Consider the following 13,870-nt stretch of genomic DNA (forward strand, 5'->3'; position numbering starts at 1 on the left):
TGACACAGGAGAATCACTTGAACCTGGGAGGCGGAGGTTGCAGTGAGCTGAGATCACACCACTACACTCCAGCCTGGGCGACAAGAGCGAAACTCTGTCCCTCCCTCCAAAAAAAATAGCTGTATGTGGCATGAACCTGTAATTCTAGCTACATGGGAGACTGAGGCAGGAAGTCAAGGTGGTGATGAAACAACCTAACAAGAGATAGCTACAGTTGAAGGGAAAGTTTAGAAGTTCAAGGTTGCAGTGAGGTATGACCACGTCACTGCATTCCAGCCTGGGTGACAGAGCAAGGCTGTGTCTCTAAAAAAAATTGAAAAATTTAAATAAAAAGGCCGGATGTAGTGGCTTACCCCCTGTAATCCCAGAACTTTGGGAGGCTGAGGCAGGCGGATCACCTGAGGTCAGGAGTTCGAGACCAGTCTGGCCATCACGGTGAAACCCCGTCTCTACTAAAAATACAAAAATTAGCCGGGCGTGTTGGCGGGCACCTGTAATCCCAGCTACTCAGGAGGCTGAGGCAGGAAGAATCACTCGAACCTGGGAGGTGGAGGTTGAAGTGATCTGAAATCGTGCCACTGCACTCCAGCCTGGGTGACAGAGCAAGACTGTCTCAAAAAATTAAAATAAAATGGAACATCATTGAGTCCACCTCAGAAGGCTGCTGGAAGGATTAGGTGAGAATTCACCAAGTGGCTGTAGCAAAGTGGCTAGCACTTGACAAGGGCTTAACAAATATCAGCCATTAGTATGACTGTTGTTTCCACAAAACACAGCATTCCAAACAAACAATGGAGTTATGAAGAAAACTTCAGAACACAGCCCGTCTGTGAGTGAAGGACAGCCACAGACCTCTCCAGCACTGAGAGAAGTTACTGGAATCCTCAGTGGAATCCCACAGGTCTTCCTCAGGGGAGAGGGGAACCCAAGCCTCCCCCAAGGACAGGGAGGGAACTGCTAAGCATGTTCTGGCCTCCATCAGCCAGGCTTCTTTCTCTCTAGCACTCTGCAAATGAAGCTTTGTACTCTGGCTTCCTGAGGCTGCCGGGAGCCAGGGGAGGCAGAGCGCTGTGTCATGCTGGAGCAAGGGTCCGCCTGGTGCTAAATCAAAGTCACCAGAGTTGGGGCAAAGGAGGCTCTGCAGGGGCTGCATCCTGCATGGGGGAAGACAAGCAGCTCTCCCACTGCTGATTCTCAGATCAGACAGTGCTGACCAATCACCGTCCAAGACTCAGCCTCAGAATCCTCCTCAACCTGCTCCTCCCGGCAGCCACTACCGATGGCAGCTTATAAGTACCTGGAGCAAGTCCACTCTCCATTCCTGACCAAAAGACTCAAGTCTCTTCAGTTTCAACAGAGAAAAGTGACTTTCAAAGTGTACTGACATTCCCAGTCTCACTCAATCACAGAGACTCCTCTGGGCTGGGCAAGGGGATCCGTGCCTGTGAGTTACAGATGGGAAACAGAGTTTACTCCAATAATAGAAGGTGGCGCTGAAACTAGAACCCTTGTCTTCCAGGGCACTCATTTGTTCACTCTTTCACACATGAGCACCTACTATGTGCAAGTTATTGTACAAGGTCTGGGGGTGGCAGGAAGGTAAGGGGCAAATTCATAGAAATGAGCCAAAGATATTGGTTTTGTTCACCCTGTGCCTCCCTGACATACTGTAGATGTTCAAAAAATATTTGTTGTAGAAAAGAAGAAAGAAGGGAGTGATGATACGTGATGCTATCCCTGCCCTCAGGGAATCTAAGATCTACTCCACGGCTGTTTCTGCTATGCCAGGCTCTTCCCCAACTAAAAAGGTGCCCTTATGCTAGCAAGGCCCTCCTGCTGCCTTCCAGGCAGAAACCAAAGCTCTGAGGATGTGAAAATGAGAGGAAAGGCAAAGCTCCTCGTCACTGAATGGCTGTGAGGGCAAAGGAATTTCCCCACCCTAAGACAGCTCTTGGAGAGGAGCAGGCAGGCCTTTTGGGGTCACAGCCTGAAAGGCTGGGGCCGTGGAAGTTCCCCAGGGCTGGCTGCGGGCTGCCAAGAAGGCCCTGACTGCCCTCTGCCCTTCCATTGTTGTCACCTGCAAAGGACTGCAGTCTCCTCGCCTCTAAGGCCAGCTCAAGGTCAGCCACAGCTCCTAGGCCTCGAGTGCTGGGTCACCATAATCCTCCCAGACCACTTCTGTCCATCTCTGGGCTCATGGAGCCTTTACCACATACCACACACCAGGCTTAGTGCTAGGCCTGTGGATACAGGAAGAGCCCGCCTGAGGGCAGAGTCGGACAGAAGTGGATAATTAGAGTCCTCCTACAAGGCAGTGCTTCTGTGTGTAACTCTGGGCCTGCCTGATCTTATTTTGAACCCTGGCATGGCCAATTGTTAGCCTGTGACCTGAAGAAGCTGGTCAGTCTCTGAGCCTCAGGTTCCTCACCTGTAGAATGGGTAATGATGACATCAACCCTGTAAAATTTTACACAAATCAGAAATAATATAATATCAATCTAATAGCTATTCAATTAATGACATTACTGGTGTCTATACTCAATGCCTCAAGAACACAGAGGGAAATATGTGGGGTGGAGGCAGGAAGCAGCATTCAAGAAAGCAACAGGCCAAGTGCAGTGGCTCATGCCTGTAATCCCAACACTTTGGGAGGGTGAGGCTGCAGGACTGCTTGAGTCCAGGAGTTTGAGACCAGCCTGGGCAACATAGCAAGACCCTGTTTCTACAAAAAATAATTTAAAAAGAAAGTAAGGGGCCAGTCACAGTGGCTCACGCCTGTAATCCCAGCACTTCGGGAGGCCGAGGCAGGCAGATAACCTGAGGTCGGGAGTTTGAGACCAGCCTGACCATCATGGAGAAACGGCGTCTCTACTAAAAATACAAAATTAGCGGGGCGTGGTGGTACATGCCCGTAATCCCAGCTACTCGGGAGGCTGAGGCAGGAGAATCGCTTGAACCCGGGAGGCAGAGGTTGTGGTGAGCCGAGATCTCACCATTGCACTCCAGCCTGGGCAACAAGAACAAAACTCCATCTCAAAAAAGCAAGCAACAAAAGAAGTGGCAGCAAAGCTGGATCAGAAAGAATGAGCACTCTGGCTCACCACGGCAGGTGAGGACAGCACAAGCACAAGCAAACACACTAAGGCATCTAGTGCACAGCGTGGCTGGGGGTGCCAGGGACCAGCAGGAGAGGAGCGGTGGGGGGGGGTAGGCTGCAGCTTGCCTTAATTTCAGAGTGAGTTTTCAAGATAGAAGAGGAGCCAGGCACGGTGGATCATGCCTGTAATCCCAGCACTTTGGGAGGCTGAGGCAGATGGATCACCTGAGGTCAGAAGTTCAAAAGCAGCCTGACCAACATGGTGAAACCCCATCTCTACTAAAGATACAAAACTAGCCAGGCATGGTGTGCATGCCTGTAATTGCAGCCACTTGGGAGGCTGAGGGAGGAGAGTCGCTTGAACCCAGGAGGTGGAGGCTGCAGTAAGCTGAGATCACGCCATTGCACTCTAGCCTGGGTGACAGAGCGAGACTCTGTCTCAAAAAACAAAAACAAAAACATATATATATATAAAATATATATAAAATATATGTTAAATATATTACACATTAAATATGTTAAATACATATTATGCATATTAAATATATGTTAAATGTATATTATACATATTAAATATGTCAAACATATACATATTAAATATGTTAAATATATTATGCATATGTATTAAATAAACGTATTTAATATATTTAATGTATATGAAATATATATATTATACACATATATTTAAAGATGAGCCATTTAGAGGAAAATACTAAAGAAATGAAGGTACAAGGTGGAATGCAGAAGGAAAAATTACAAAGGTTGGACTCATATCACCAATATGCAGGAAGCAGTACTGAGGGCACCAGAGAGTCACCCAAATTCTGTGGGGTTTGTGAGGGGACAGGGCAGGGGTGGGGAGGACAAATTTGGATCTTGGAAATATAACTACAATTGAAGGGAAAGGCCCAGTGGTGGCCTGTTCTGCAGAGCCCTGAGCCAGTTCAGGTGGAACACGAGGCAGGTCTGTCCAGGGGAAGTGGGCTTCAGGACTGTCCAGGGGAAGTGGGCGGAGACGTCCTGGAGACGGAGAAGATGGGGTCTGGGAGCTGGTGCAGGGCAGTGGAGAGAGACGCAGCTTCTGCGTCCGTCCTGTGAACTGTAACAGGGTCTAAGTGAGCATCTGTCACTTGGATTCGGATGTCTCTATCACCTCCCATCAGACCAGGAGCTTCTGCGAGCAATATTCCTACTTCTTCCCAACTGCCTAGAGCCTGCAGGGTGAGCCAGCTGCATAGCCCATCAGCCGGCAAGACAGGATCTCAGACGAGGGTGACCAAGTGCCCTGATTTTCCTGGGATTGAGTGGTTTCCTAAGACAGCAGACTTTCCAGGTGGTCCTGGGTAAACTGGGAGGAGCTGGTCACTCTACCTCAGACTGTCCCTACAGGGCAGGAGCCCTGGGCTAGACCTGTTGGGCTGGAGTTGCTGGGCTGGGGGACCAAAGGGAAAAGCCCACACTGTCTACATGAGTCTAGGACCAGGTAATCAGTTCATGCTCACATGAACAGCACCACCTGCCTCTGAGACAGCTCCCAACCTTCTGGAAAAGGTTCAGTGATCTTAGTCCTCACCATTTTCAGGAAAATATGTTTTTTTGTTTTGTTTTGTTTTTTGAGACGGAGTCTCGCTTTGTTGCCAGGCTGAAGTGCAGTGGCGCAATCCTGGCTCACTGCAACCTCCGACTCCCGATTCAAATGATTCTCCTGCCTCCGCCTATCCCGAGTAGTTGGGATTACAGGCATGCGCCACCACACCCAGCTAATTTTTGTATTTTTAGTAGAGACATGGTTTCACCATGTTGGCCAGGATGGTCTCAATCTCCTGATCTTGTGATCCGCCCGCCTCGGCCTCCCAAAGTGCTGGGATTACAGGCATGACCCACTGCGCTAGCCCTGGGAAATATGTTTTACTTTAGTTAGTTAGAAGTCTCCTGGTCACACCTGAAAATTTGGCTTCTATTCAAGTTTGAGAATTCAAAGGCCCCCAAAATGCCACTTTTGCACTTTGCACCTGTTCCTAAAGAAAAGTCTTAGGCCCTGACATTCAGCACCCTACAAGATTGATTCCACCCCATCCTTCCAACAGGAATATCCCTAGGATCCCTAACTATCTGAAGTGCTCCTCGTATTCCAGCCAACATGGACGGCTCAGTGGCCCATTCCCATCCCTCCTCCTTCCCTCGGCCACCCTCTCTTCCCTCAGCTTTGTCTGCCTGAAGGGCTGCCTCCATACAGCTCCTGTGCTTGAATTCCACCCAAACTTAAAGGCGTGGCTCAAGCATCACTTCTCAGGGAAGCTTCTCCAGTCCCCCAGGCAGAAGATGCTCTTGACTCCTCTGACCCTCTTCTGAAGCCTGATCTCACTGGCAGTGGCTGGTCAGGGCTAACATCTGGGGCCAACTCATTTGGAACCCATGAGAGAAGCTCCTAACAGATTCATTGTTGGCCCCCACCCGCCTTCACTCTGCTGTCAGGGGTCAGCATATAGAATTAACACACACATGCTGGACGCAGTGGTTCACGTCTGTAATCCCAGCACTTTGGGAGGCCGAGGCGGGCGGATCACGAGGTCAGGAGATCGAGACCATCCTGGCTAACATGGTGAAACCCCGTCTCTACTAAAAATACAAAAAATTAGCCAGGCGTCGTGGTGTGCGCCTGTAGTCCCAGCTAGTGGGAGGCTGAGGCAGGAGAATGGCGTGAACCCGGGAGGCAGAGCTTGCAGTGAGTCGAGATGCACCACTGCACTCCAGCCTGGGCAACAAAGCAAGACTCCATCTCAAAAAAAAAAAAAAAGAATTAACACATACATGAACAAACCCATGATGCCCAACTGGGAGATGTCCTGACTGTTTCCTCACCCTGACAGAGCAAGGAGGGCCTTCACAGAAGCTCACCCATTCTTCAGTTATTCATTTACTCATTTAGCCAATGTCACTGAGCCTTCTACATGGCGACAAGGTGAACAAGATGCTGGAATTCCATGCCCTCACAGGCCAGCAGAAAGAACAATTTTGTAATGACCACCGTTGCAGCACAGGTTCAGAGAAGGAAGGAAAAGGTGCTCTGGGAATGTGCCATAGAAGGCTTGGCCCAATCGAGATCAGGAAGGCTTCCCAGAGCACAGGAAACAAGTGGAGACAGAGGATGAAGGAGATGTGTCCCTGCTTCCATCTCAGAAGGGAAAGCAAGGGGTTTGGGAGTGAGAGGCACACACTCCGTCTCTGCTCCTTTATCCCTGGCCCTGTGATCACCTCCCTCAGTTTCTGCATCAGTACAACTGGTTAACAGGGTCGCCCTCACTGGGCTGTTGTGAAGATTTGTGGGGATAATCACTGTGATCCACGCAGCTCACAGGAGGCCGAGGATGGGCAGCCAGACCTCTGGGTCCAGCTGAGCTGGACAATAATCCTGCCTCATGATTAGCCCTGACCTGAAGGGGAGGAAGAACGGGGCACAGCTGGGCCTTCCCAGCTGCCAGGTGGGTTAGCCCAGGTCAGACTGTGGGATCCTGAAGGAGTGGCCAGGGACCCAGAGTTTGAGAGGGAAGGAAGCTGGATGTAGGCAAGATGAGGTGGCGCTCGTGGGCATGGCTGAGGAAGGGCCCGGGCAGAGGAATGAGACAAAGAGCAGACAGAGCCCAGACAACATCCACTCCAGCTGCTCGCCCTCCCTCCCTCCCTGCTTCACAGAGTATTAGTGAAATGATTTCTAGCGATGGATGCAGCAGGGCTCTGACATTTACAGACCACTAGATGTCTTCAGGGCCAGCTGGGTGTTTAAAAGCCTGTGTGAACACCATCCTGTTAGGGGAAGGAACTAACCATGGACCGGAAACCCCCGAAGTGTGCAAGCAGCCACGTCATTTCTCAGCAGGAAGGAACTGGGGTGCAGCAAGCTGAGATTAGGGACCCATCCCCAGTGGCCCGCCACCCCGGAACCCACACAGCAGTCTGAAAGGAATCAAGGGCCACGTGGGCTGCCTGGGAGCACAGGGTCTTTCTGGCCACTGCTGTTCCTCACACACACCCAGGCTGTTTGCCACTCTGGGCTTTGGCCTTACTGTTCCCAGATCCCCGTATTTCTACCACATTCATCTCCAGTGCCGCGTCCTCCTGGAGGTCCCCCCTGACCACCTAACGTAAACTAGCCCACTCCGCAACACCTACTGGGCTCTTCCCTAGATAACCCCATGCTCAAGCCTTCATCTGTTCAGGCCGGTGCTTCTTTGCTCAGATGTCACCTCCTTCACAAGATGTTCCCTGGCCACCCTATGTAAAACCACACACCTCCCTGCAGCCTTCATCCTCTCTCTCTCCTTTCTTCTGTCTGATATCCTAGATATTTAATTATTTGTTTGTTTATTGTCTCCTTCCTCCTCAACTGTCAATCTCCATGAGGACAGGCAATATTGTCAGTTTTGTTCACTGCTATATCACACCTAAAAAAGTGCTGGCACATAGTAGGGGGTCAATAAATGTTTGATGAGTTCATGAATAAGTGTATATGAATGTTTAAGAGCAGGGGCTCTGGCCTGAGGTCTCATCCCAACTCTTCTACTTACGTTGTGATCTTGGACCCTCTTTTGCCTTGATTTAATTAATCAGTAAAAGGAGAATAACAACAGTACCTACCTCATAGGATTACTGGGGGATTAAATAAGATCATGCATATAAAGAGCTTAAAACAGTGCTTGGCCCCCAAGAACTACTCAGCTCCACGCTGGCTGCCATCGGGGCCTCTGCTGGCCAGCATTTCTTGCTTACTTATTTGCTCACTTGTTGATCATCTGTCTCCCTCTGTGCCAGTGTCAGCTCCAGCCTGCCTTGCTCACGACTGCATCCCCAGTTCCTAGTAAAGTTTCGGAAGAGAAAACCAGGCCTCCTCCCAAGTCAGGGAATGTGGAGCTATGGAGACCCAGCTTCGGCTGGGAGTAGAAACCTCACCGATCTGTTTCTCCAGGGCGGCTGCTTCACAGACAGTAGCCCGGGGCAGGATCCCAGGGTCGGTGAAGCTTGTCTGCAGCAGGCAGCTCATGACGAAGAAGAAGAGGATGGCAGCGATGATGGGGATGGCAAGAGTCAGCTTGCGGGCCAGGTAGGGACAGCTAGAACGAGAGATGGAGAGAGATCAGCAGACACCCCAAGGGCTCCCTGCGGCACAGGGCTACAGCACCTGGCAGGCGCTGTCATTCCGGCAACCACCACCAAAATCTTGAATACAGCCTTGCTCTGAGACAGAGGCACAGCTCCTCGTTGAGTGCAGCAAGTTGCCAATAAGTACCGGGAATAGACATCACTAATTGATCCTTGTGTTATACTTTCCTCCTGAGCACATGGCAGATGTGTCCAATAGATCTCAGCACTCCTAACCTCTGCATTCAGAGAATCCCTCTATACACAGAGCTTCAGGCAGATACTAGTGAAGTGGACTGTTACCTGAGACAAACCATCCTGCAGTGTTCACTCACTCATTCATTCACTCACTCAGTCCACAAATATTTACTGAGGCCTTCTCTGTGGCAGGTAACACCTTCAATAAGCAGTATGAATAATGACGATGAATAAGACAAGAGCCCCTCCCCCTTGTGGCTTATGGTCAAGTGGGGAAAACAGACATGTAAACAGGGAATTGCCACACAGGGTGATGTGTGCTCTAGTGGGGGAGGGGAACACAGTAGCACAGTCAGGAAAGGCGACCTGAAGAAGATAATCCTAAGCTCCAACCTGAAGAATGAGTAGAGGGCTGGGGAAACAGCATGGTCCAGCCACTGTCACTGTGACGCAAGGAAGGCAGGTATCCCCGAGGCAGTGCTTTCAGACCCCCTGACCCTGGCTGTCTCAGAGAATAGCCTGTGCCTGCTGAATGGTTGTGCCTCTGTCCCCAGACAGGATGCCTACCATAGCCCTCCTCAAGCTCCCTCCTCCATCTTAGGGCCAGAACATTCTAGAAGTTCTGGACACTGGTGGGAGAATGGCTTCATGATAGTGAAGCTATCAGGGCTCTCTCTCTATGGCCAATCTTCTCTGTTGGCACCTCACTGTCCACCTAGAAGCCAGAGCCATCTTTTGGAAATGTCAACCAGATAATGTCATTTCCCTGCTTAAAACCTCCCAACTGCTTCCCATTATACTTTGAATAAAATCCAAACTCCCTACCACGGCCTTCTAGGCCAGGCATGATCTGGGCCCTACTGAGGACTCCAGCCTCATTTTACAAAACTCTCCTCTTGCTCCTGCTCCTCCCATCAGAACGGCCTCACGACAGTTCCTAGAACAAGCCTGGATCTCTCCTACCTCAGGGCCTTTGCACTTGCTGTTCCTTTTCTCAGATTCCTCTTCCCTCCTCAAAAGGACCTTCCTTAACAACTCTGTACACAGCAAACTTCAACGCTCTTTCTTTCCTGCATAACACTTAGTATATATTTCAGCTACTTGTCTATGTGATGGCTATTTTTCTCTCACTAAAACATAAGCTCGGCCAGGTGCAGTGATTCACGCCTGTAATCCCAGCACTTTGGGAGGCTGAGGCGGGCGGATCACCTGAGGTCAGGAGTTCGAGACCAGCCTGACCAATAAGATGAAACCCCATTTCTAATAAAAATACAAAAACTACACTTTGGGAGGCCAAGACGGGTGGATCACGAGGTCAGGAGATCGAGATCATCCTGGCTAACACAGTGAAACCCCGTCTCTACTAAAGAATACAAAAAACTAGCCGGGCGAGGTGGTGGGCGCCTGTAGTCCCAGCTACTTGGGAGGCTGAGGCAGGAGAATGGCGTAAACCCGGGAGGCGGAGCTTGCAGTGAGCTGAGATCCGGCCACTGCACTCCAGCCTGGGTGACAGAGCAAGACTCTGTCTCAAAAAAAAAAAAAAATACAAAAACTAGCCGGGTGTGGTAGCATGTGCCTGTAATCCCAGCTACTCAGGAGGCTAAGACAGGAGAATCACTTGAATCCGGGAGGTGGAGGTTGCGGTGAGCTGAGATAGCACTCCAGCCTAGGCAACAAGAGCAAAACTCTGTCTCAAAAACAACAACAAACAAACACAAAAAATCATAAGCTCCTCTGTGGGTATAGACTATGTTCTCTTGTTCAGCTTTGTATTTCCAGCACACTGCACAGCACCTGGCACCAAGGAAGTACCCAGTAAATAACTGCTGCCAGGGGACAGAAAAATAGCTACCATCTTTTGAAGGCTTACTATGTGCCAGACACTGCCCTAATTAATAAATTACTATTAGTGACATTCGAAGTACAGATAGTTACTATGGGTCAGGTACCAGGCTAAGCAGTTCCTGTGTACTTTCTCATCAAATACTCACTGGGACCCTGTGAAGTTATGCTCCTCACTTTACAGATGAGGAAACTAGAGCTCAGAGAGCTTAAGTAACCTGCCCAAGGTCACATGGCTCAGGAGTGCTAAAGTGGGACCCAAGCCAGCTCTGACCTTGAGGTTCATACCATTAACCATCATCCCATAGCCAGAGTAGCACCTGATCAGGTAAGGAGATGACGGGGCCCTGGGAGGCCTGAGATCAGCCAAGCTTCCAGGAGTGGCACAGTAGGCACACATTTGTGGGCACCTGCATGCTGCTTCTGAAGTCTCCATCATCAGAGGCTCTGGCCTTCAGAGAAGCCCTTCCCCTGAGGAGCAGACTGCCAAGGCCAAGGGCTCCCAGTGGGCCACGCTCTGCTCCATACATCTCAATGGTTTCTGGGTCTGACCCTCAAACAGAACCAGAGGGCCCTCAGTGTCACCCACACGGCAATGACTCCAGTTCATATGCAACCAGACTTGTGTAGGGGGACAGAGAAGACTTGAAATCTAAGACTTGCAGCGCCTGCAGGAACCACCAAGTCCTAGCCTCCTGATTCTCCAGAGGCCCACAGCTCTCCCAGGCCCACAGCTAGGTTCAAGGTCATCCAGCCAGTCAATGACAGAACTAGGGTTTCCAGTCTCCCAGCAAATACACTGTCATTTCATTCAAATACACTGTCCATTCATTCAATAAGTGTTGAGCACCTATTGCATACCAGGTGCGAGGTCTAGGCACCAAGGCTGCAACAGAGGAGAATGTCCTGCTCTCATGGGCAAAGACAAGGAAGAAACTAAGAAGTATAACATAATATGTCAGGTGGTGGGAAGTGCTTCAGAGAGTGATAAATGAGGGGAGAGGAGAGGTGCTGGAGGGGAGTGGTTTGCTATGCTGTGCGGATGGACGGGGGAGGCCTAATGTGAGAGAGTGAGCCATGAGGCCACCTGCAGGAAGGGGATTCCAAGCACTGGCCCAGAAGGTAGGAGTGTGCACAGAGGATGACATGCCTGGAGGGAAGACGAGGACAGAAGAGAGCAGGGGGCAGCGGCCAGGGAAGATTCAGGCCTGACTTAGAATCAAAAAGGCACTCTGGCTGTTGTGTGGGGGCGGGAAGTAAGGCAGAAGTTGGGAGCCCTGCTGGAGGCCTCGTGCAACAATCCACCAAGCCAAAGAAGCAAAGCCAATCACAGCAGTAAAGGTTTAGAGAGCACCTTACCTTTTCCCAGAGCAATGGGGAGCATCCAGTCCAGACCCAGGTGAGTTCTCGGCCCAAACCCAAACTCTTCTGCCAATCTACCAGCCCCCAATGAGGACAAGCAGGGCAAACCACACACGGTTCACAAGCTCTCCCCAAACCCAGAAGTCCTTGCTTCCTCCCTCGCTGGAGACAAAACAGTCACCAGTGAAGATACCCGGTTAACCCAGAGAAGGTCCTGCTTCTAGTTCAGAAGTTAGGCCAGATATCACACTGCAGGGTCATGTGGGTCAACCACGGCAAGTACTGCTTCCTCCTGCCTCGGCTGCAGCCCTGGGTGTGGGGAGTGAGAGGGCAGCCCAGGGAATACTGGAAAAGGCACTTCCAGAACACTCACGTGGCCAGCCCAGGGAAGTAGATCTGAAACTCAGTCCAGAGCTGAGCTCTGGGACCCCCAGAGCTTCTGCTTGTAATTCATCCCTAAACTTTTTATCCACACTACTCAGAAAACAAGGGCAGAGTGTGTGGTAAAAGGGTGAAAGGAGAAGCTAATTTATAGGAAGTCTTCACCTTGCTTCAAGGGGAAACCCAAGGTTGCAGATACATGATCTGGCAGCTAGAAAGGGTACCTGGGGGAGGGTGTCTCTATGATAGCCTTACTGTGGCCACATGCCCTTGGGAAGTGCTTTTTTCATAAAGACAACATAAGTACTAATAGCAGCCAACACTGTGTGCTTGTTAGTCGGCTAAAAGCTTGCATGTGACCTCATGCCACCCTCAGGACAACCTTACAAGGTGGGTACTATTATAAATCCCGTTTTACTGATGAGGAAACTGGGGCACTGAGGGGGTGAAATGACTGCCCTGAGGTCACACAATTAGTGGGTGGTGGAGCTGGGATTTGAACCAGGTCTGTTAAGAGTTCTTAACTACATTGTATAATTAAGAGGGACGACCACAAAGGATGGGGAGTCGGGAGGGGACAGCAGGGCTCATGAAGCAAGGGTGGGCGTGTGAGTGTTATGTGCAAGGAATCATGGTGCAGGTGGCTCATAGGTGGGTGGAAAACTTCTAATACAAATATATGACCCTCCATCCATAAAATGGAGATTATGTGTGGGTCAATCCTGGGTCACTGGGGAATATGAAGAGGTCAAAAACCTAGGGGGGCAAATATGACCTGTCGCCCAAAAGCACTCCGAACTCTTTCCTGAAAAACAACAAGGCACTGCAGCTGTTGCTGATGTGGAACAGGCCAGAGGGACGCTCCAGAATGTTTAGCAGGAAAAGAAAACCAGGTGGTCAGGAGGCGGGTCAGGGGCCTGGGAGCCAGCTGGGTGGAGGCAGGTGGGAACTGAGGGAAGGACAGGAAGCTCTGGAGAACCTAAGGAAGGTTCTGGAGAAGGAAAGGGGGCCCGACAGGCCCAAAGATTTTGAGAAAAGATGCCTTTGGGCCAGGGGTGTGCGTGGCTGAGGGGAAGCAAAAGCGGGGTTGGTGTCTGAGACTAGAGAAAAGGAGGGGACCCTGGAGGGGCCCGGAGAGGGCAGAGAGGATGACTAGGATGTTTACGGCGGGTGTGCACAGCCAAAGGACACACAAGATCTAGAAGTGGTCAGGAAGGGATATAAGGGTCAGAAAGAACTTGGGGGGTTGGCAAGAGATGGTCCAGGGATGGGTGAGCAGGAGGGGCCTGTCCAGGGAGCCCTGGGGCAGATTCTGAGAGGGCAGCGAGGATGGGGGCCGTGGAGGGGCATGGAGGGTGGTGCTCCTGGCAGTGGCAGGCAGACAGGTGCCAGGGTGGGGCCAGGGAGAATGGAGCGACTGGGAGGGTGGAGAGCACCAGCGTGGATGGGGCATCTGGCAAATGGACCAGGGAAGGATGGGTGCGCAGGGGCCAGGGTTGCAGACAAGAGGCCCGAGGAGGATGCCAAAGGGGCGGGGAGGATGAGGGCCAGGGAGGCGCAGGGGAGGGCACGGGGTGCCCAGCAGGGATTGGGAAGGTCGGGTGCGCGGCAGGGGGCTGGGAGGGGGCGCCGCGGCAGCGGAACTCACTCGAAGACGAAGAAGAGGCCGGTGGTGGTGAGGATGAGCAGCAGCGTGAGCGCGAAGACGCCGCCGTGGCCGGCCAGCATGAGGCGGCCGCCGCAGTAGAAGCGATTGCGGCCCGGGAACACCTCCCACTTGCGGCGTGGGCGCCGGCCGAGGCTCCCGCTCCCGCTCCCACTGCCGCTGCCGCTGCTGCTCCAGCGAGGAGGGGC

At 51.4% G+C, this 13,870-nt stretch overlaps 1 protein-coding gene across 1 annotated transcript in view; it reads right to left on the bottom strand.

Annotated features, from left to right (window-relative positions):
- Nucleotides 1-13,870, bottom strand: part of ZDHHC18 (zinc finger, DHHC-type containing 18) — a 34,005-nt gene that overhangs the window by 18,172 nt on the left and 1,963 nt on the right. Inside the window, exons 2-3 of the mRNA XM_011955670.1 lie at nt 13,665-13,850; nt 8,045-8,205 (exon numbers count right to left, since the gene is read on the bottom strand). Coding sequence (XP_011811060.1) covers nt 8,045-8,205; nt 13,665-13,850 — 347 coding nt within the window. The remainder of the gene's footprint in view (nt 1-8,044; nt 8,206-13,664; nt 13,851-13,870) is intronic.

This window comes from Colobus angolensis, unplaced genomic scaffold (assembly GCF_000951035.1).
Source record: "Colobus angolensis palliatus isolate OR3802 unplaced genomic scaffold, Cang.pa_1.0 Scaffold4, whole genome shotgun sequence".
Lineage (NCBI taxonomy): Eukaryota > Metazoa > Chordata > Mammalia > Primates > Cercopithecidae > Colobus > Colobus angolensis.